This window comes from Melozone crissalis, unplaced genomic scaffold (assembly GCF_028551555.1).
Source record: "Melozone crissalis strain CALT ecotype California unplaced genomic scaffold, PUWL_Pcris_2 ptg000056l_1, whole genome shotgun sequence".
Lineage (NCBI taxonomy): Eukaryota > Metazoa > Chordata > Aves > Passeriformes > Passerellidae > Melozone > Melozone crissalis.
The window spans coordinates 7,634,676-7,657,075 of NW_026535834.1; the positions used below are offsets into that span (position 1 = coordinate 7,634,676).

At 40.7% G+C, this 22,400-nt stretch overlaps 1 protein-coding gene across 1 annotated transcript; it reads left to right on the forward strand.

Moving 5' to 3' along the window:
* The first annotated feature begins 1,550 nt into the window (after positions 1-1,550).
* DLGAP5 (DLG associated protein 5) lies at positions 1,551-21,286 on the forward strand. Its single transcript, XM_054286851.1, has 19 exons — positions 1,551-1,604; positions 4,369-4,618; positions 5,786-5,995; positions 6,427-6,521; positions 6,902-6,986; positions 8,674-8,772; positions 9,500-9,573; positions 11,189-11,481; positions 12,852-12,964; positions 13,044-13,164; positions 13,591-13,676; positions 14,216-14,376; positions 15,103-15,195; positions 16,584-16,788; positions 18,195-18,405; positions 18,761-18,818; positions 19,946-20,099; positions 20,451-20,500; positions 21,164-21,286. Exons 2-19 carry the CDS (start codon positions 4,378-4,380, stop codon positions 21,284-21,286), a joined length of 2,472 nt encoding a protein of 823 aa, XP_054142826.1. The 5' UTR covers positions 1,551-1,604; positions 4,369-4,377.
* The last annotated feature ends 1,114 nt before the right edge of the window (positions 21,287-22,400 follow it).

Sequence of the window (22,400 nt, forward strand, 5' to 3'; positions counted from 1 at the left end):
CCGCGCTGGCCAATGAGCGTTGGCGGGTGAGATTTGAAAGCGAGGCGGGGCGGCGCGCGGAGGGGGCTGCGCAGCGCGCGGGGCCGGGGCAGGTAATGGCGGCTCTGGGGGGACCGGGGGTCCCGGGGGTCCCGCGGCGGGGTTTGGGAGCCTGGAGGGGCTTTGAGGGGTCGGAGGGGCCGTGACTCCCCGGCAATGTGCTACGTAAGGGTCCCGGCCTGGGGGTCTCGGCTGGCGGTGGGCTGGCAGCGGTGCTCTTCGCTGAGTTGCGGTGGGAGCAGCCGGAGGCGCTGGCGGGGATGGGGCTGAGGGGACAATCCTGGGCTGGCCCCGCACGGCCGGGTCTGGGCTGGGCCCCGGGGCCCGGCTCGGAACCGTTGAGTTCACGTTTTACTCAGTCTGTACCCGCTTGTATTTGTTTTGACTCAGAGCAAATTTGGGAGAGGATTTTTAAAGGGGTTTTTGTAGGAAAGCAGGTTCAATCGGCCCCTCCCCTTCACCGATCCGGGAGAAACTACTTTTTTGAAGAAAAGTGGGGAAAAAAAAGTTTATTAAACAATAAAACTCTTTGCTGCTCTAAAAGAGATGGCAAACTGAGAAAAGCCCTCTGCCCAGGTTGCAGCTGAGCTCCCTCGGTCTCTGCTCAGTTTGTTCAGTGCTGGCAATGTCGCAGGCCCGGCCCTGGGTGGGTGCCGGTGCTCCCCTGGGTGTTCAGTCCAGAGCAGGTTTCAAGAAATCTAAAGAAAAAGGGAAAAAACTACAGTCTAGGGAACTTTCTTGCTTCAGCTAGCTAAACTAACTAAAAGCAAAAGAGAGCTCTGTCCCACTGTCTGTCCATCCGCAGACAACACAGTCAGCAGCAGGAATGCAGAGGAGGAGCGCAGTGTATGAAAACAAACTGCTGCTTCTTCTCTCCCCCCCTTCACTCTCTGGAACACGTCTTAGAGGTGCAAAACTTACTATTCAGCATAAAACAGAACGAGACAACTGGGGATAAAGCATCATATAGTCAACCCAGGACGCTGCTTTAAAAATAGCGATACTTGCTCTTCCTGCTCTGTTTTCTCACTGTTCAGCCTAAAATGTTTTCATGTTCGTGTTGTTCTTTGGTTCTTGTTGTTGGTCAAAAGTGTCTCTTTTCCTTTGTTGTTATTTATGGAAATAAATTATCGGTTTTAAGTTTTGGTAGTGTACGTTAGCCAGTCACAAATCCTTTGTCACAAGGATTCTGTTCACAGTCCTTTGTCACAAGGAGTCACAAGCCCTCTGTTCCTTTCTTGCTCATGGTCATGTCCTGCTCTGTTTTCTCACTAGTCAGCCTAAAAGAGCCCCTAAATGTTTTCATGCTCACATTGCTCTTTTGTTCTTCTTATTGGTCAAAGCTGTCTCTTTTCCTCTGCTGCTATTTATCAAAATTAATGATCAGCTTGAATTTTTGGTACTATATGTTAGCCAGTCACACATTCTTTGTGTAAACTCTCTGTCCCTTCTTGCTAAGAGTCTTTACTTGAATTTATGTCAATTTAAATACCAATTCATCTTCTAGGCTCCTGTTTGGGCAAGATACTCCACGGGAACAGAAACCTGAGAAGAAGAGCAGACAGGTATTTTTGTTTTGAACACATCTTTGGGATATTGAGCATGACATCCATTTTTAATGAGCCCACAGAAATCACTGGTAACTTTGCTGTTCTTAAAGGGTAAATTTAGGAACTTTGTCCTGAGAAAGGATGACTGTAGAGACTAAATTGCAGTTTTGAGGAATATTTATCATCCACTGGGCTCAAAAGGCTGCTGCTTCTAGGAGACAGATAGTAGAGATGTATTCCCACTGTTTTCTTTATGGCTTTCTGTAATGCCATGGAATTACTAACAATTCTGTAATTACTAGCAGGATCAGTTCAAATATGATTATTGGAGATGCTCATTAATTAACCTCCCTTAATCACTTAAACGTAAAGCAGGGCAAATATGACCTATGAACTGCAGTGGAGTTTTTTGCACTCATCATTAATTGGTATTTTTAATCAGTTTCTGAAAGATGGAATGCAAGATGCAGGGTGAAGCCCAAGATATTCACAATTCAGGTGGTGCTGGTGTGGAGCAGCTCTTCCAGGATTGTGTGGAGGAGATCCAGCCCCTGATTTGGGTTTTGATTTTTTTATTCCCCTTTGCTTTCAAACTTCCACTGAATGTTTTTCTCTCCTGAAAAAAAGGAGCACAATGCACTGATTTTGGTTTCTGTCCAGGCAATTTTTGGTTTCTGTTCTAAGCAGTTCCAGGGGGTTGTGCAGGTGCTGTTGGTGCTGTGCAAGTTCTCCCTCCATGAACACTTCCATGGGGTGGGGAACAGGGAGCTGCCACTGATGGCATCTGAACAGGCTTGGGCTGAATTCCTTCTTCCAACAGCTCAGCTTCTCTCCTTGACTGCTTTTCCCATAAATAAATCCACTTTATTTCTGCATTATTTCTATTTTGCTGCTTTTTTTCTTATAACATTTGGGTTTTCCAGCTAGGCTGCTGGTTGAGTTTTTGGCCTTTGGTGGCGCACAGATGGGGAGGAGATGGACTTTAAGAAATCCTGTTTAACCACTGTCAAGGCTGTTCAGTTCACTGAGGTTCCTTCAGTTTGACCAGAGCATGCTGTCCTGAAATGGAGAGCTTCAGTAAATGACTCAATTGCCAATGAGTTAATAACTGTTGGGTGTTTAGTTTTGTTGCAGACATCTTTATGGAAAATCCTTTCCTTAGGATTTTTTCTCCTGAGAAGCTGAGAGGCCTCAGGAACAAAATGTAAACAATGATTATCTGCTGCTGTGGAATGCAACAGGTGCATCTGTGATAGGTCTCATGTGGATGTTTCTAATTAATGGCCAATCACAGTCAGCTGGCTCAGACTGTCTGAGACAGAAGCTTTTGTTATGATTATTTCAGATTCTATTCTTAGCCAGCCTTCTGATGAAAACCTTTTCTTCTATTCTTTTAGTACAGTTTTAATATAATATATATCATAAAATAAGAAATCAAGCCTTCTGAAACATGGAGTCAGATCCTCATCTCTTCCCTCATCCTCAGAGCCCTGTGAACACAGCACATAGTGTAGCTCTGTCACCCTTACTGTAAAACCTTACTTTACTGCTTGCTGTGAAGCTGTTTTCTGTAAGTGGTGGGAGATGAGATGTGTCATGGCTGAGGTGGAAAACGCTTGACAAGCCAGGTTTCAGTGGGGTGCAGGGGATTACAGAATCCCAGAGAGGTTTGGGTAGGAAGGGACATTAAAGCCCATCTTGTTCCCATCCCCTGCCATGGGCAGGGACACCTCCCACTATCCCAGGTACTCCAAAGCCCATCCAACCTGGCCTGGAACACTTCCAGGGATGGGGCAGCTACAGCAGCATCTCTGGGCACCCTGTGCCAGGGCCTCACCACCTTCACAGAGAAGAATTTCTTCCCAATATCCCATCTAACCCTGCCCTTGGTCTGTTTACATCCATTCTCCCTTGTCCTGTCATTCCAAACCCTTTGCACCTCTCCTGGAGCCCCTTTAGGTACTGTGAGCACAGCAAGGGCAAACCAGCTGGCAATTGGCTTAAGGCTTCCTAAAGTTAAAAAAGATGGGAAAAATTCTGCTTGAAATAAGAACTCTTTATTGCAGTTACATCCTGGGAACATCCTGGTTCTGATGGCAAAATTCCTTGCTATCAGATAGGTCTAATCTAAATGGAATGTTGCTTCCAAGTATTGTCCTACAGCCCTGTCATTTACTTGCTCATCTCCTTAATATGGAAAACAGCTGTGGAGAAAGCAGCCCAGCTTTCTATGTAGGGAGGTCATAGGGATTATAAATTCAATTTTGGTAAAGTTTAAAAACTATATATTTTATGATAAAGGGCCTTTAAATTATGATGGCCAAAGCACTGATATTATATATTTGTTGTAAAGAGAATTATAAGAGTTTTATTTTTCTGATATTAAAAATTACTTAATAAAGACTTGTTTCCATTAACTTGAATGTTTTGCTCTCTTCATAGTTGTTACTTGGAGCAGCTTAGGCAGGCTGGGGCTGGCTGATGTCCCCCAAGCAAGCAGGGGCATTCCTGGTGCTTAGTATTTCATGTGAAGGGCTCAGGCTTCCCAGCCATGGGGGCAGTGTCCCCTCCTAATTCTGTGCCAGACTTGGTGACACTCGACACCCAAACTGGTCCCTGGAATGAATAAAAATAATGAGAAATTGCTGAAAGAGTCATTGCTGAAATTGTCATTTGAGTTTTCTCTGGTCATGTACAGAAATAAAGAATTCAGGGCTTTGCTCATAACATTAACAAAATTGGAAAACAAATCATGACAGTGTTTTGCTTGCTGTCCAAGGTCATCAGGATGGCTGCTGCTTCCCAGTTTGCCAGTAGATACAAGAAGGATTTGAGTACAGAAGCCCTCAGGACCAAGCTTGCCCGCAGGAAATCCATCCTCCAGAAGGAGAACAGGCACAAGCTCTTCGAAAAGGGCCGCCAGCTGGGGCTGGCAGATGTCAATGTTCAGCTCTCCAAGGACAGGGGAATTTCTGAGCTCAAGGAAACCAGGGACTTGTGCTCTCAAGAGAGCAGCAATGGGAAACAGAGTAAGTAAAGAATTGCTATAGATTTTTTTTTTTAAGTGTTAAAAATTATAAGTAGGTTTAGTAGCGTTATCACAGAAACCTAATAACAGTCAACATTTCAATTTGACAAAAAAGTTGAAGATTTAAAACCCTGTCAGCCTTTCCAAGTGTTAAAATCAAGACAATAAAATCTTAATACAGCTGTACCTTTGTGGTGTGAGTGAAGCTTTGCTGTGGTTTGTCTGCAGCAGCTGAAGGAAGAATGCATTTTGTTATTAATATTCAATAGAAGTGCATTTATGATTGCTTTGTCCTTTAAGATGAGAAAAGCTCCAATCTAAAATACCATCTAATACACATGCCTGTCATGTAATTAAAGTATGCTTAGCAATGGGCAATTTTATATTATATATAAAATTATTAATGGATAAATGCATTATGTGATTGCATTTTGAAAATAGCTGGTTTTGGACAACTTATTTTCCTCTCAGAAAACAGAGCCTGCATATATGCTGAATTCTGCCCTCTGGCTCTCCTGGATGCTTGTGGTCTAAGAAATTAAGTTAATATTTAAAAATGTGAACAAGTTTTTAGAAATACTTTCACCTTTAGTATTTTGATAACAGAAGATTATTGGAGGATAGTAGTAGGAGTTCAGTCTGTATGTAATATTATCAAATAGGAAATTTAATAAATTTGTCTTGATTATCTTTCCTAAATTTCAACTTTAAGTGGATATTAATTTTTCAGGTAGACATAATTCAAGTTAACCAACATCTTAAGGTTTTATTCTTGCATATAACTTCTGCCTCATTTATTCTCAGCCTGAGTCAGACTTTGGTGTCTAAAGCTGAATTTTCAATGACCTTGCAAGTGTTTGAATAGAGAAACTGATACAAATAAACCAAATAAGAAGATGAGGTGTTAATTTTCACACCAGTGACCTTGCAAGCCTGTGAAATGGGAGTGAGTTTCTAGTAATCCTCAGGTGGATATTTGGGGAATTCTATTTGTAAGCTGAAATTTACCATTGAATTCCCTTTTAGTGAGAAGGGTTAAAACAATTTAGAGATTCCAGTCAGTTCCTCTTCTAGCTTGGCAAAGTTTATTGGAAATTTCTGACTTCTTGTTGGCTCCAAAATCACCTTCATGATTTTCTAACCCATCTTTGCTGCATGTGTGCTGCAGGGGCAGCCCCAAGTGCAGGCACCAGGGGGATGAACGAGCGCAGGGAGATGCTGCAGCGCTACAAGGAGGAGAAGGAGCTTCGCAAACTGCAGGAGCAGAGGGAGAGAGCCAAGAAAGGGGTGTTCAAGGTTGGCCTCTACAGACCAGCTGCACCTGGCTTCCTTGCTGCTGAGGAACCTGCAGTGGCAAAGCCAAGAGAGAAGGTAACAATGAGAAAATATTTCATATCTCAATGAATTGCATCTGTGTACGCCGTTTAAATTGATGTTTTTGTACAAGATGTGTGTGTTATTTCAAATCAACTGCTTATTTTGCAAATGCTTTATTAATGTTATGATCAGGGAGTAATTTGGCTCGTTCTCTATTCTAAACAAAGCTGGAAATAGTACTAATGATATGTGGGTTTTTGTATTTGTGATTATGTTCAGTTCAAAAATTGGAATGATTCATCCACAAATGAAAGAGCTGTGTGATTTTAGAACCAGTAACTTGTTCATATTTAGTCAATTCAGCTTTGAAAGCTTTCACACTCGATCCATTTTGCACAGACATCTTGTTTTTCACATTTATGCTTCTTGCTCAGTCTCAGTGACAAAGGGAAAAAGGAGTTTATTAACTCTCATTTCCTTGGGGATGTTTCCAGGCAGCTCCTGCTTTCTCTGGAAGGATTACTCGGTCAAAAGCCAAGCTCCAAGAAGGAAAAACCATGATACCAACTGCACCTAAGTCCTCTACGGTTTGTTTTTTATGTATCTGTAACTTCAGTGAATAAATTTAGAGAAAGGGATGAAATTTCAGACTCAGGGTAGTATCTTTACAAGTTTGATTAGATCAGTACAAGAAGAAAAGAGCACAGGTTTTCCAGGATATTTAAACTGTTTCTTAAATCTTTTTCTGACAGTTTATTAACTATTTGGATAATGCACAATAACATATCCCTAAACCAATCTATTTTAAGTTATCCTTAATGTCTCTCTACTTTTTAAAGTCCCCTGTGCCCAATTATTTGACCTTTTTCTTTACTGTAATCTAGGATGGATGGGTGGATGAGGAAAGAAATTGGGCTGCTGATTTTCTGGAAATCTGATACTTCACAAAAAACTTGTTTTCTCCTAGGTCAGTGCCCATGGGCAGAGTGTACACTCTACACAGGCAGGACATAAACAGATGAGTACAGCCAAAGTGGCTGAAAAAGAGAAAGGTATGGAAATACAGCTGAACCTGAAAGTTGGGTATTTTGGGGGGAAAGATCCACAGCACATTTTTGGGTGTAGGAAGGAAGGAGGAGGTTTAAGATGGCCATTCCTACCAAGGGCAGCAGCTGGTGGATTACCAAGTGTGTGGCTCCAGGGCTCACAGGAGCTTGTTGCCTCCATAGGCTGGGGAAATGGAATGCAGGGTCCTGACAGTCCTGGTTCCTGATTATTGCCCCTGGGAGAGGGAAAAGAAGCAGGTCAGTAGGCAAATTGCACAACTGGCAGATGCCTCAGCTCCTGGAGCTCACTGAGGTTTGCCTCAGGAAGGATGTCACAGGTAGTGTCTCACTCTGTGCCACAATTACAGGTATTTCTTAAGAAAACAGCAATTAAAAATAAACAACCTGTGCCACCTTTAAGGGATTTGATTGCCTTGGATCAGAAACTCTTCTTCATAGCTCAGTGAGATCCTTAAGTGGATACAACCAAGTCATGTGGAATGTGGGTGTTAATGCAAGATATTCAGTAATTCAGAGTGAAATGACTTTCACATCATTAATCTAATCAAGTCAGCAAGCTGCAGACCTTTATTTAATTTCAGTAGTGCCCTTGGTGAATACTGAAAAGATGTATTATTAGTGTTTGATATAACAATTAAAATATTTAATTTTTGCAAAATGGTCATCCATTGATTATTTCTTTCTGAAATTGATTATTTCTTTTGTACTGAATCAAGGATATGCATTATATGTACTTAAACTTCCCTGTCCATGGCAGAGAGGTTGGAATGAAGTGATCCTTAAGGTCCCTTCCAACCCAAACCATTCTGTGATTCTTTGAAACACCAATATAAAAATGTTTGGGAAGTGAATGTTTGATAAATCCAATGTTGTAATTATTTACCCAGTGATTTTTTTTCCCATCTTTTCATTCTAGCTTGTATAGAATCACAGCTTGACAATAAAGACAGGAATAGCATGAACAGTAACCAAGTGGGGATTTCAGACAGGCAGGGAATGGAATAAAGAGCTCCCATGAAATTTGTCTGTGCAGGAAAGTGCTGTCATTTTAAAAGCCTGTTAGAAACAGTGCTAAAATACAAAGATGAAAATGATGATGATGATGGGTGATACAGTGCATGAACTTGTCATGTTTTATAAAATATTTCAGAGCAAATTAGTCTTAAGAGTACTTTGTTAGATTGCATTAAATTCTAACCTTGGAAATCTTTCATATAATGGCCAGGGCATCACTTTGTTACACCAATGGTTTGCTTTAGCTTCCAGCTGTGCAAATAACCATGGCAAAGATATTAATCTAAAAAAACTTCATCTGTAAAACAGGGAGGGCCTTGACTCTGCTTGCAGGGAGCTGTGGGGAGCATTCCTTATTAATGTTATGATAAAGGAGTAATTATTAATGTTATGATAAAGGAGTTTGTGCATGGCATCAAACACGCACACAGATGGAGCTGTGCAGTAAAAGCACCTCCAGTCAGGATCCCCCAGTGCATTGCCTGCATGCCAGGGCCAGGCTGTGCCCTGATCTGACTCAACCCTGCTCATTCAGACAAACCCCTGCAACTGATAACTGCTGCTGCATTCCTCTGATTTCTGCAAAATGGAAACTTTGTTATTACTTGAGTGCAGCTCCTCATTAAACTTGGAATCTCTGGGTTAATCTCTCTTGCAGTGTCGCAGCCTGCAGCCCAGACAGCCCCAAGTGTGAGAGTCACCAGAGCAGCTGCTGCTGCAGCCAGGCAGGTGCTGAAACCAACTGCTGCTGCTGCTGGTGAGTGAGGCAGAGCTGTGGAGCTCAGCTGTACCTTAGACTGCATTTAGATCATGCCAAATTATCAGCTAAGAAAAGGCCTGAGTGCTGCATCACCCGGACTCTTGTCTGGAGCTCCACATCAACGTGTTGAAACCAACACTTCCCACAAAACCCATCAGTGTGGAGCATCCATGCCCACATGGTAATTACAAACTCAAAGAACAAAGCCAGCACTGCTAGAGATTGGCACTTTGGCTGTTTATGACCATATAATTATTAAATGTGTGAGCAGGAGCATCTCTGGAAGAGATGAGAGCCTTTGTTCTTCAGGTGAGGAGTTTGTCTCTGTCTGTGTTTGCCTGTTTACTGGAATTCAGTTCACCAACAGAATTCCTAAGCCATATAGAAATTAAAAATCTAAACTCAAATTGGCTTGACACTCTCTCTCTAACCTTTTAGGAAATAAGGTGACTTTTATTTGTACTGTATGGCAAGATGTAAAGATTGATGGCTTAATGAGTTTGTTTTCTTGGTGATACATTTGTTACTAGTCTGTTAAATCCTAGGCCAGGCTTTCTTTTGAATGAACTTTTGCAATGCTATTTCTTCCCTGTAGCCACCTCCCACCCAAGAAATAAAACAGTCTATCCCTATCTTTAACAACTGGATTTTTATGGCAGTGTTTTGGTGAAAGATTGCATGAATCAGATGCCTTTTTGACCTCTGGGAGTGTCTCTTTTTGTAGGTAACCAGTCACAGAGAAAGGCAGCAAACACAGCAGGAAAGCAGAAGCAAGCCGTAAAACCTGAACCCATAAAGGTAGGTCATGTAATAGTTGAAATGGAAAAGCAGTAAAACTCATTTAAGAGCCAATAACTGTGTCATTGTAGCTGAAGTGCTCAAACATAAAAGCAGTAATTTCAGTAATAAGCTCGAATTTGGGAAGGACTTGCGTGTATTTATACTGCCATATTTTAAAAATTAAGATCAAATTTAGTGCTCATATAGAATCACAGAATGCTGTGGCTTGGAGGAGACCCACGAGGATCATCCCAGTCCAACTGCTGGCCCCTCACAGGACAACCCCAAGAACCCCACCATGGATGATAAATTATCTGATTACTAATCAGGATCTGGACAATGATTTAAAATAGACAAAAAGTTCTTGCATGGCATATCTGATGTTTTCACTAGTCAAAAAAAATTGCTGGTTTAATCTAGCAGCTGTAAATTTTTGAAGTGTTTTCTGAATGGATCCTTTTCCTGCTCAGGTAACAATATGAGACTCTAGAAGCTAAGAAATAAACACATTTTAAAATTTAGGGTTTTAATAAAAACCTAAATTTTAGGTTTTGAACCACCAAAAAACAAAGCTGGAAATGCTGTTCTCTGCAGAGTAGAACACTGTTCTCTGCATGATTTACAGCTGAAGGCAATCATTGTGGTTCTTGGTGTCATCACTTCCAGAATTTTTTATGCATTTCTGTGCAACAGCTCTCCATGATATTTTCCTTCTTTTGCTCCACTCTTCCCTCTCTCACCCCTCCCATCTCCACCTTGTTCCTGTAACTGAGCTGTGCTCTAGAGTGTTTGAGATTGTGCAACCACACCCAAACAGGAGGTGAGAGCACTTTTCTCTGCCTTGGACAAGCACCTCTTCACAGGCAGAGTCCCTGCCAGTTGGTAACCACAGGCAGCTCATTGGAAAGGTTGGCTAAAAGCAAAATTCAAGGTTTACATTCCTAGCAGAGGTGACTGAAGTATTACAAGACTTTCAGTGGGTTGAAGATGCATATTTTCTTGAGAAACACCCAAAGTTTTTCTGGCTGGCTTGAGCTAACAATCTCAATTGGGTAGCTCAGAAATGTGTTCTGTGTGACTGTCTGGTCACTCATCTCATAAGAATGTGAATTATTGTTTAATTTGGTTTTCCTCTTTTAATGACATTCTGTGGTGCTAACTGCACTTGGGTTGCATTCCTCAGCGATCAGCTTTTCCAGTTTGTTTTTCAGTCTTTGGATTGGAGTATGTGCATGAACTATGGTTATTCAGCAGTCCTAGTTGGATTTGGAGCCAGTAATTCTGCTTTTGAGGATTTTATCACCTTAAAGCTTTTATTTCTAGCAGAGGGAGCAAGCATTTGTCAATTTTAATTATTGTTTTGGTTGGTAAGGGGTTCTGTTTTAGTCCCTGGAGTGGATTGTTGCACTCTTTGTAGTGAAGTGTTACTTGTGTCTCTAGAATTATTTGCAGTCCAAAATGGTTGGACTTGTTGGTAACTCATCACTTCTGTCCAGATGTGCTGGTTTAGGAGCTGATTTACCTTAAGCTGTTCCCTTCCTGGTGGCTTTCAGACACTCCTGTTATAATTCAGCCCATGCCTATTGCAAACACATGATTTGATGATTTGATTTGTCTATCTATGCTGTTACAGATAATTTCTTCTGAACATGAAGTGGAGACAAATGTTGGAGTGGAACCAGAGCTGAAAAGTTCTGCTGCTGATTCCAAGCACTCAATGCCAGTAGAACTTCAGCAAGAACAAACCTCAGTGGAAAACACCAATTTTTCTCCAAGGAGACCCAGAACACGCTCCTTTGCTCCTCAAAACTTTGTGTTTCAGCCTCTGAGTGGATTGGCAACCTACACTGTGACACCCATGTCTCCTTCAAGGGCAAATGCTTTTTTGACACCCAGTGCTGTCTGGAATTTTTCAAAATCTCCAATGTAAGAATCTTCCTTCTATTGGGGCATAAAATGCAAGTGAACGTCTGTGGGGATGCAAAAAATCATTTTTCTATAGAAAAAGATTCACTCTTTAACAAAGTGTTGTGGTGTTGTAACACCTGATCTTTATGGTTTCTATCATTGTTTAAATATGGACTTAACACAAAAGCAGAAATGGGTGAATTTATATGGATATAATAACAGATATGGATATAATCCATATAATATAACAGATAGAGATATAATCCATATAATATAACAGATATGGGTATAATCCATATAATATAACAGAGATATAATCCATATAATATAACAGATATGGGTATAATCCATATAATATAACAGAGATATAATCCATATAATATAACAGATATGGGTATAATCCATATAATATAACAGAGATATAATCCATATAATATAACAGATATGGGTATAATCCATATAATATAACAGAGATATAATCCATATAATATAACAGATATGGGTATAATCCATATAATATAACAGAGATATAATCCATATAATATAACAGATATGGATGTAATCCATATAATATAACAGATATGGGTATAATCCATATAATATAACAGAGATATAATCCATATAATATAACAGATATGGGTATAATCCATATAATATAACAGAGATATAATCCATATAATATAACAGATATGGATGTAATCCATATAATATAACAGATATGGATATAATCCATATGATATAACAGATAGAGATATAATCCATATAATATAGCAGATAGGGATATAATCCATATGATAAAACAGATAGGGATATAATCCATATGATAAAACAGATAGGGATATAATCCATATAATATAACAGATAGGGATATAATCCATATAATATAACAGATAGGGATATAATCCATATAATATAACAGATAGGGATATAATCCATATAATATAACAGATAGGGATACAATCCATATAATATAACAGATAGGGATATAATCCATATAATATAACAGATAGGGATACAATCCATATAATATAACAGATAGGGATACAATCCATATAATAAAACAGATAGGGATATAATCCATATAATAAAACACATAGGGATATAATCCATATAATAAAACAGATAGGGATATAATCCATATGATAAAACAGATAGATAGGGATATAATCCATATGATATAACAGATAGGGATATAATCCATTATTCTGTCCATGCTTGAGGAGCAACTGTGAAAGACTCTGCCCTGTATCCATCTGCACTGATTTATTTATTTATTTAGTATTCTGTGGAGGTTTGCCTTCTAAACTCTGCATTTCTATGAAATTTGCCCATATTTGATGTCACTTTCTCAATGTGTCTTAACTAAATGTACTTTTGTTTGTTTCCAGCAAAATATTTGAAAAATACAGTGAAACTAAAAAGCCCAATTTAAAAAGTCAGCCTTCACCTTCTGTTAAAGGCATTCAAGAACAGCAAATGAGCACAAGTTTGAAAGGAGGAGGTAGGAAGTTCACATTTATTTTATGCTGATGCTTTTAATTATCACCAGATTCTGAACAAATTCCTTTCATGCTTTTCAGCAGGTGAATCAGATGAGAGCACTTCCACTCAGAGATCAAACAGCACAACTCCTGTCTCAACAGCACTTGCAGTCAAGTCAGATGATACAAGAGAGCAGGAGCATGATGTGCCCTATTTCAGGTTTGGCTTCACTTGTTTCACTTCCCTGATGTCCATTTGAAGATTCTTAATAAGAAAAATGAGACTTCTTGTAAAGATCAGCTTAATTTAATGCTGATTGGTGTCTGCCAGCTCTTACCTGAGTAGGCAGATATTCCTGCTTTCCTTTTTATACCTTAAGGTACAAAAGGTACCTTTTGTACCTGTTTGCCTTGCTCCTAAGTGCAAGGAAGGTAAAATTCTGGAGACCAACACCTTTTCCTAAGGATCATAAGGATCAAAGCGGTAGAAAAAAAATTGCACCTCAGCCAGTCAACAAAATAAAACAATCTAATCTTCAGCTCAGAGGCTGTGGGTTCTCTGAGAGCAAAAGGATATTATTAACAGGCACCATAAGTCAGGAAATTCTCCAAATCCTTATTTTTTTCTTTATTCTTGTATTTTCAGAAACATTCTTCGAGCTGAGACAGAGAGGCTGCTGTCCCAGTGCCTGCAGTGGGAAGGAAACCTTGAGCTGGACATCCCAGAGGATGGTAAGAGTGAGCTGCAGTGGGCACCAGAAGGGTTCTGGGAGCTGAATGGGACAGAGAGAAGGACATGTATGTGATGTTTGCAAAATAGCAAAAAATAATCTGCAAAGCTGTACTAGAGAAAGTTTAGAGTTGGATCTGCCTCAAGGTACAAAATCTCCTATTCCTAAAATTTGTGTAGCACTTGCAGTGATGGTGATTGATAAAGTGAACAAAGTGCTCATCAAAATAATTGTTCTATTGCCAGTCAGTATTTAAATGTAGGAACTTTAACCAAGCTGGTTTTAAAAAATAAGATTAATTTTTAACGTGGAATAAGTGTCCTTATCTGGGAAAAATACAGGTGATTCCAGTAATGCTTATCTTTAACACTTGAGAGAGAAATTTGTTTTTGAGAGAAGCAACTTCAGAGCATTTCAGTGGGCAGGAAAGCTCCATCTGAATTGAATTGCAGGTTTGCAATAGGTGCGACAACAAATTCCAGGCTCCTCAAACACTTATTTATCCAAGATATCCTGTGTTTTTCTTCTTCTTGCTGCCAGCTAAAGACCTGATTCGCTCCACAGTTGGTCAGACAAGGCTGCTCATAGGAGAAAGGTTCAAACAGTTTGAAGGACTGGTTGATAATTGTGAATTTAAACGAGGTGAAAAAGAAACAACATGTACAGACCTGGATGGATTTTGGGATATGGTCAATTTTCAGGTATGTACTTGCATGTTAACTTAGTAGGATAAAATTGATGGAGTTATTTATGAACCAAGTATTGATTTTTTTTTTTTTTTAATATTCAGGTTTTATTTTTTATCTTTAATGTAAAAAATGCAGGTTCTTGTTTTAACACTTTGTGACAATGAATAGTTGCAGTTGGGATACTATGAGTTATAATTCATTTACCAGTTCTGTGTTGTTTTTGGGCTGTGTGCCTTGTCTGTCTCTGGAATAATTATGTTGGGCCAAATTTTATTCTGTTTTGGAGTGAGGATACAGTCACAATGTCTACCAAGTTTTTGGAGAATTCCTGAAGCTCACCTGGAAAGTAGGGGTCCCATGCTTCAGTATGAGAATAATGCAGAAATTACAATAACTCTATTTAGAGCTGAGCTTAGGTGGTAGAAAACCTTCATCTCTTTTCCTCTGTTGATGCTTTCTTTAGTTTCACAATGAAATATAATCTGAATTACCAAAAGAGCTTTCAACAAAGGAGTTTGTAAGTAATTAAATTAAATGCAGAGATGGACTTGTTATGGTCCTAGTCACAGGTTTTGGTCCTAGTCACAGCTTTTGACTTCTCTGCAGAAAGTATAAAAGTTTGACCTGTTTCTTCAGAAGTATTTGAGAGCTGTTTCCTGCAGGATGGAAGACTGTGCTTGTTTGAATAAAGGTTATTTTACAGTGTATTCTTTTGCTTTCCTTAAATGTGACCAACAGATTGAAGATGTGAATAAAAAATTTGATAATCTGGTGAAGCTCCAAGGCAATGAGTGGCAGCCACTTGATGTCCCAAGCAAAGCAGTTGTCAAGGTATGAATGTGCCCCTAAAGCACATCTTGCATGGCTTCTTTAGATACATTGAATATTAAGTGAAATTCCTCTCAGGGTGCACCCTTCTCCCTCACCTCTCTTGTATTATTTGGTGGGTTTAGTCCCAGTTACCTCTTTTGGCTGCTAAGATTAGAACTAAGAATTCACAATTATTTTTGGAGTCATTGGATTCTGTGCTAGTAAGACAAATCTCTTAAATTTAGGATATAAACTTACTCTTCAGATGTAAAACAATTTATCTGGGCCACTGACATAACTGGGAAGTAAACCACCCAGGAATTTGGGAGTGAGTGCCAGTTTGGAGCAGGGAGTGCTCCATTGTAATGGTGTCTCATTAAGCCAACACCATGGGTGGCTTTAAACTGCTGCTTCTCTAAGCACAAATGGATCTGACACTCTCCAAAATAAGTCAGTGCTTATTGCAAAACTAGCTGTAATGTGAGTTGTTTTATCTACTCTTTGGTTTGAAATATAGAATTGCTTCTGAATATCAAGTTGTATTTGCATTACCTAAACTTTTAAGTTCCTTGAGACTGCTTAACTAATTATACAATTGAGGTGAAGATGGATAAGAAATTCCAGGCAAGGGAAAACAGAGGGGATGTGGTCTGTGGGGGCTGCCCATAAATACCAGAACTCTTCAGGTGGTGCAAAACAAAACTTCCCTTGGAAAACTGAATGCCAAGAGAGGCTTCACTGACTGCCTGGAGTCTGTCCTGTGGTTACACTGTGTCCCTGCCACTAGGAGTCCCTGCATCCCAGTGCTTCCAAAATCTTACTGAATTTATCAGGAAAAAAGTTTTATTGAGGGTTTTTGAACTGCAGATTCATTTGAAAAAAAATTATTGATGCTGCTAAGGTAAGTCTGTGATGACAACTGGATGGCAGCCCAAGAAGGGCTGGGCATGGGCAGAGGCCTTGATGCATCAAATTATAGAATTGTTGAGGTTGGAAAAGTCACCAAATTTAACCATTCCCCCAGCAGTGACAATGCCACCACCAGTGTCCCTAAGTGCCACATGACATGGATTTTAAACCCCTCCAGGGATGGAGACTCCACCCTTCCCTGGGCAGCTGTGCCAGGGCTGGACAACCCTTCCAGTGAAAATATTTCTCCTGATATCTAATCCAAACCTCCTCTGGTACAAATTCATCCAGTTCCTCTGCTCCTGTCCCTGTTCCTGGGAGCAGAGCCTGAATCCCCCCTGGCTGTCCCCTCCTGGCAGGAGCTGTGCAGAGCCACAAGGTCCCCTCTGAGCCACCTTTTGCTCCTGGCTGTGTCTGTGGCAGCAGCCCCTGTGCAGAGGTTCCTGTGCAGTTGCTCCTGTGCAGAGCTGCAGGTGTGAGCCAGGTTTCTGTCGTTGCAGAAGAAGGCAGTGCCAGGTGCAGTGCCCAAGGCCAAGCTGGAAGCTGCTGCCAGAGCTGCTGCCCGGGGCCGCCTGGCCTCTGTCAAAGCAGCCATGAGGGACAGGATGAAGCAGGGGGGAGATGCTGAGAAGCTGACAGAGACAGAAAAAGTGGTTTTTGAAGCAGGATTCTTCAGGATTGAAAGCCCTGTGAAAAACTTTTCAGGTAGGTGAAGGTTAATTGTGATTTTTGTGATCTAAAAGTAGCAGAGGGTTGAATCCATTTCACTGGGGAGAGGTGTCACAGACATTTTTTCATAGAAATCCTTTCTTTGGGACTTGTTCATCTTCTGGGAAGCTGAGGCCCCAGAAAGAGAATGTAAACAATGATTATCAGCTGCTGTGGAATGCAATAGGATGCACCTGTGATTGGGTCATGTTCCATGTGTACAATTAAGGGCCAATCACAGGGCAAGCTCTCTGGAACACAGGGACAGAGAACTCTCTTGTTTTTAGATTCTTTTCTATGCTATTCTTAGGTTAGCAGCCTCTGCAACTTCTCTCCTTATTCTTTTTAGTATAGTTATAATGTATTGTAGATCATATATCAATAAACCCAGCCTTCTGATCACGAAACAAGATTCTCATCCTTCTCTCACCCTGGAGACCTCATCAGGTCTCTGAAATAGAGAGGAATTGTGCTGTTTGTTCTGGCTGCAGCTCCAGGGCTGGACACACTGTTTCACCCAGTGCCTGATTACACCAGGGCTCCAAAGTGAACTGGGGTACATGAATGTGCTGATTTGAGTGGTTATGGCAGCATGAAATCCCTGCTTAGGCAGAGGGGAAATAGCTGGTTCATGTTTTCCCAGCATAAATTTAATGATGAAATTCTAATCTGAGCTTTCCCAGATTCAGCTGATGAGCCTCTTCAGCAAAGTCAACGCCAGCTCACATCCTCTAATTGTAGGACAGGAATTGGGATTTTTATTTTTTAATTAAACTTCTCATAGTGCTGTCTTCAAAGCTGCAAATAAAGTCCACTCATAATCTGTGCTCATGGTTAACAAGGTTGTAACATAATCCAGTTTGCTATAAAAGCTGTTTAATAGTTCAGGTTTTTTAACAGGTGCTCAAAATATAACTTCATTTCCAGCATTTTATCTTATTGACACCTATATGCAGCCTGTATTTCCAGTACTTCTGTTTCTCTCACATTTCTAGTACATAATTTGATTTTAAATTCCCTTTTTTGGGTGCAGATCTCTCTTCTCATGACAAAACTAACAATTTTTTTCATGTGCCCTCTTCTAAGTAGGGGGGAACTTCTGAAAAGCTTTGAGCAACACTGGATTTAAGCCAGCTCCAGCAGAGAATCTATTCCAAGCATCAGTTCTGAATCTGTGTCTTTAAAAATCTATTAAAATGGCCTAATTTGAAAGATGGAAGTTAATAATTTCAATTTCTCTTTGCAAGTGGATGTAAGATTTCCATCTAATATTTGTATAAGATGATTCAGCAAGCAGAAAACAATTGTGTCTCTGGTTAGAATTGTAATGTGATCAGTTCATTTCAGTTTTTGGAAACTGCTGTAGGAATGAAACATGTATGAAATATTTATACATTTTCCAGGTTTGTTTCCAAGGACTCCTGGAAAACTGGCAAATCAAAGATCATCCATGAGATCTCTGCTTTCTTCTCCTCTCTGTAAGCCTGAGGATGCACCTGCAAAACAAACCCCATCAGGCCTCAAACTCCACCCAGCCCAGAGTCTGAAAATGGAGCAACTTCCCACTGAACAAACTCCCCCCCTGGATAAACTCCCTGAAAGTCTTGAACAGAGGTAGGAATGTTAAAGCAGCTTTTAATTAACCTTGTACAAATCATTTTAGAGTTGGAACTGAAAGACATGATGTTAAAACCCATTAAATGTTACCTTTCCATTTGGCAGTGATAAAGTTTGCAAAGTGCTTGTGACTTTTCCTTCCCTTAAGCAAATATTAAAGAGCTTTGCCCAAATGTAATTTTGCTGCTGGGGTAGAAGTTTGTTTGCCCAGGAAATTTGAGTTTGATGTAGCTCAGCAGTGCCAACCAAGGCAGCAAAACTGCAGAACAAATTGTAGCATAAGTTGGACAAGTCAGAAGGTGATTGATGAAGATGATTGAGAAGGATTAAAATGTTTTGGTTTCCCTTCCAGCATTTCTGTGGCTGCAGAAGAAATGTGTCTGGCTGCTGGCACAGCAGAGGGAAATAAGGTAAGTCATGCATTGTTCATGGATGTGCTTTAAATATTCTGGTTTTACTAGCAAAGGAAAAATTCTTTTGATTACCCCAGCCCCTTGGATTTCTGATCAAATCCTCACTTAGCAATCTTGTGTATTCCTCAGGGCAGTGCTTTTTACCTCTGGGTGGACAAAGGTGGGGACTGCTGCAGTCTGGGGACCTTGTCTTGCTCTTCAGAGCTGTGCTTTGGAGGTCCTGGCTGCTCCAGGGGGACACTTGTCACTTGGACCAGCAATGTTCACCACCTCCTGCTTTCTGGTGGGGATTTTTAAAATGCATTTAAAGTGTAATAATGCATTATGTAATATAAGTAGTACAATAATAATGTAATATAATAATGCATTAAATGCATTTATGGACCCTGAATAAAAGCAACAGCACTCAGAGCATCCTCCACAGCAGAGCATTGGGCTCTTAATCTCCTTAATTAGTTAAAAGAGCTAATCCAAGTGTCAGAAATCCATGTCCTGAAATGTCTGAAGCCTTGGTGACATTGTTTGTGTTTGAGTAGCCTTAAAAGAGCAGGAATGTGGCCTCTAATTCAGGTGATGCTGTGCTGCCAGGGAAAGTCGGTGCTTTGGAGTCAATCATCCTTTAGTAACTTTCATTGGAAATGGAGTCTTTAAATTTTATTTGTCACTGCTTGGATCTGTGCATGACTGCAGCAGTCATTTCCCCTCCCATCCCCCTACATATAATTTTTTTTTTTTTTTAATCCTGATTACTAATTTTTTCTTATGGCTTTTACTACATCCTTTCTCTATTAAAATGAGTGTTGGTGATTTTCCTCTCTGGGGAAACCTTTCAGTGCTCCTCATGGGTTTTTCTGGAGGAAAAGTCACCAGATAACACTTGAAGTTCAAAACCTTCTTTCCTGTGGAAGAACTTCCCTTTTGCTGTCAGAGGGATTTTTAGGCTTTAAAGGGTTTTTGGGATTTGAGTCACAGCCTTCACCCTGAGCCTGGGCCTGCCTGTGCCTTGCTCAGTGCTGGAGTTAAATCTTTCCTGAACTGCCCATAAAATCGGTGGGTGAGATGTGTGGACTTGGTCTGGCATAACAAGGACATGGCTGGGAACAGAGAAAATCCCTGTTTTTCAGGTCCTGGGAGATTCTAGCAGTGAATCCAAAGCAGTGGATGGCATGGAAGAGATGGAACTGTCTGCTGCAGAGCAGGGACAGGACATCACCATGTGCAGCCCAGAGAAGGAGACAAACCCTGCTCAGTCTGGAGAGCCACAGATCCACCAGCCAGGTGCTTCTCTCAGAGCTGCAGGGGTGCCATTGCTGGGGCCTTCTGTTATCCTAAAAATTTATATTAATCTGAATATTATTCTTTAAAATCAGATTGATTTGTGGGTGCTGTTAGAAAAACCTCCCTTAGCTGGTGTGATTTAAACACACATTGCACATGAGCAAACAGTGCCCTTGGATTTCTCTGTACAGTTTCTGAGGGATATGTGAAAGAGAAAGCCAATATAAAGAAATAAATACAGTTTAGAGTTTGGATTTCTTCTTTTAATAAATACAGAAAGCAATACTGTTTTTTCAGCTTTGGCAGCATCAGACTAACTTTTTTTTTTTTAATTATATACTTATTTTTCAGATGTTTCCTGCAGTGATTTGACACTCATTGACAGAAATCCTTTTGATATGGTAAGTTGACCTTCAAGTTTATTTGAGTAAGGCAAGCTGCATGTTGCAGGACTGTTCACCTTTGCTGCAGACTCAGTTGCTGCACAGAGAAAATTAAACTCTTAAAGATGTTATCAAGCCAATTGCTGTAACTTTAAATACAAACCACATTCCAGCTGTCTCCTTGCTGGGCTCACACTGGTGTTCCTTGCTGCAATGATGAGTGTAGGATGAATCAGACATTTGTAGCAGGACCTTGTCTGATTCTTGTCAGATTGAGCCTTTAGGTTGTGTCCCTTACAAATTTCTTTGTAGATAGTCACTAACAACCTTTTTTTTTCTTCCTGGAATTTTTTAAGTCTACCCCAAATCTTTTTTAATCACCTCAGCATTTAGAGCAGGAAGTAACATTCTAGCAGGGAAAAGCAGATGTGCAAAAGCTTTCACATTTAATACAATTAATAGAATTTGGGTGTAGGTTTTCTTGTGAAAAATCCTCTTTAAAATACAGATTACTGACTTGAGTAAGGAGTGTCTTTCTTCAGCACAGACCACATGTAATCACTTTTTATTTTATGCCTGGGAAATAAGCTTGTAAAACTGCTTTTGGGGAACTCAGAGTCCTTTAGTGCTCTGTGGTTTAAGTGTTCCTCCAGCCCTGACTCCACTCTGCTCCTCCCACAGCCAGTGCTGGATGCTCAGCTCCCCTTCACTCCAGTCAAGACCAAAGCCCAGAAGTTTGCAGCAGCTGAAGTATTCAGTGACCTCATCGTGTTTTCTCCCATTGGTCCCTCTGGGGATCAATGAAAAGTGACTTTTTTGCAAAAAATGTAAATTCTGTGAAGAGGAAGCCCACAGAGGGTGTCTGGAACACAACCTGCTACCCTGGAATGTGCTGAGAGAGGAAGAGTGGCCATGGTAGTGGATCTGATAAAGGGTTTGTGTCATTTGATGGTGCAGCTGTGGTGCACCAAGCTCTGCTGTGCATCAGTAGTGGGCTGTGTTCTGGTGATCCCTGCTGTGTCCTCTGGCTGTAAATTCTCACTGCAACCTGAAGCATTTTTATGTTGGTATCATTTCATGTATTTCCTGTCTCCTCCAGGTTGTAAAACTGTTCACCTTTGAGCTTCTCTACCCCGATCTGACCTCGTTGCTTATTGTTATTACAAGGTGCCCACCCCACCAGCTGGGATGGCACCTTTGGGGTGACAGCCAGCCTGTTCCCTCCCCAGAGCTCTCTGCCATGCTCTGGGGGTACCTGTGCACCCCCAGGCTGCAGTGTCTGTTGTGTTCACACCTGCCTCAGCTCTGGCAGGGTTGGATGCATGCAGTTCTTTCCTGGGAAAGTTTTCCTGCTGTGTAAGAACCAGTGGATCTGTAATACCAGAAACTAACTCAGAACAAGGATTTCTAAGTCAGATAATACCTTTTCTTGGTGATGTATTGAAATAGGCATTGATATTATTTCCTTTAAGGGTGCAGTTTTCTATTCAGTATCTTAATAGACCCATGTTTTTTACTTGTTTTTGACATGTTTATGCTCAGTCTCTTCTCTCATCTTGTTCCTTGTGCATTCCCCATCCAGACTGTAACATATTTGTGCATAAGGAACATGCCAGTTCTGTAGACTGTGGATTTGAGGAGAAGCATTACAGCACCACCACTTGTTATATTTTTAACAAATATCTCACTGGGCTTCTTGTCCCAGTGACCTGAGTGTAACACACACATCCTTCCACCAGCCTTGATCCCAAACCAAGCTGAGATTTCAGTCCCTCAGCAGAAAGTGTTGCTGCCACTGCCAGGGGTTAAGTTTTAACCTGGAAGCTGTGTACTGATTACACTGAATAAAGAGGAAGCTGATGTGTGCTGGAATCCATTTTCTTCATTTCTAACTCCAGTTATAGGGATCCTTTTAATG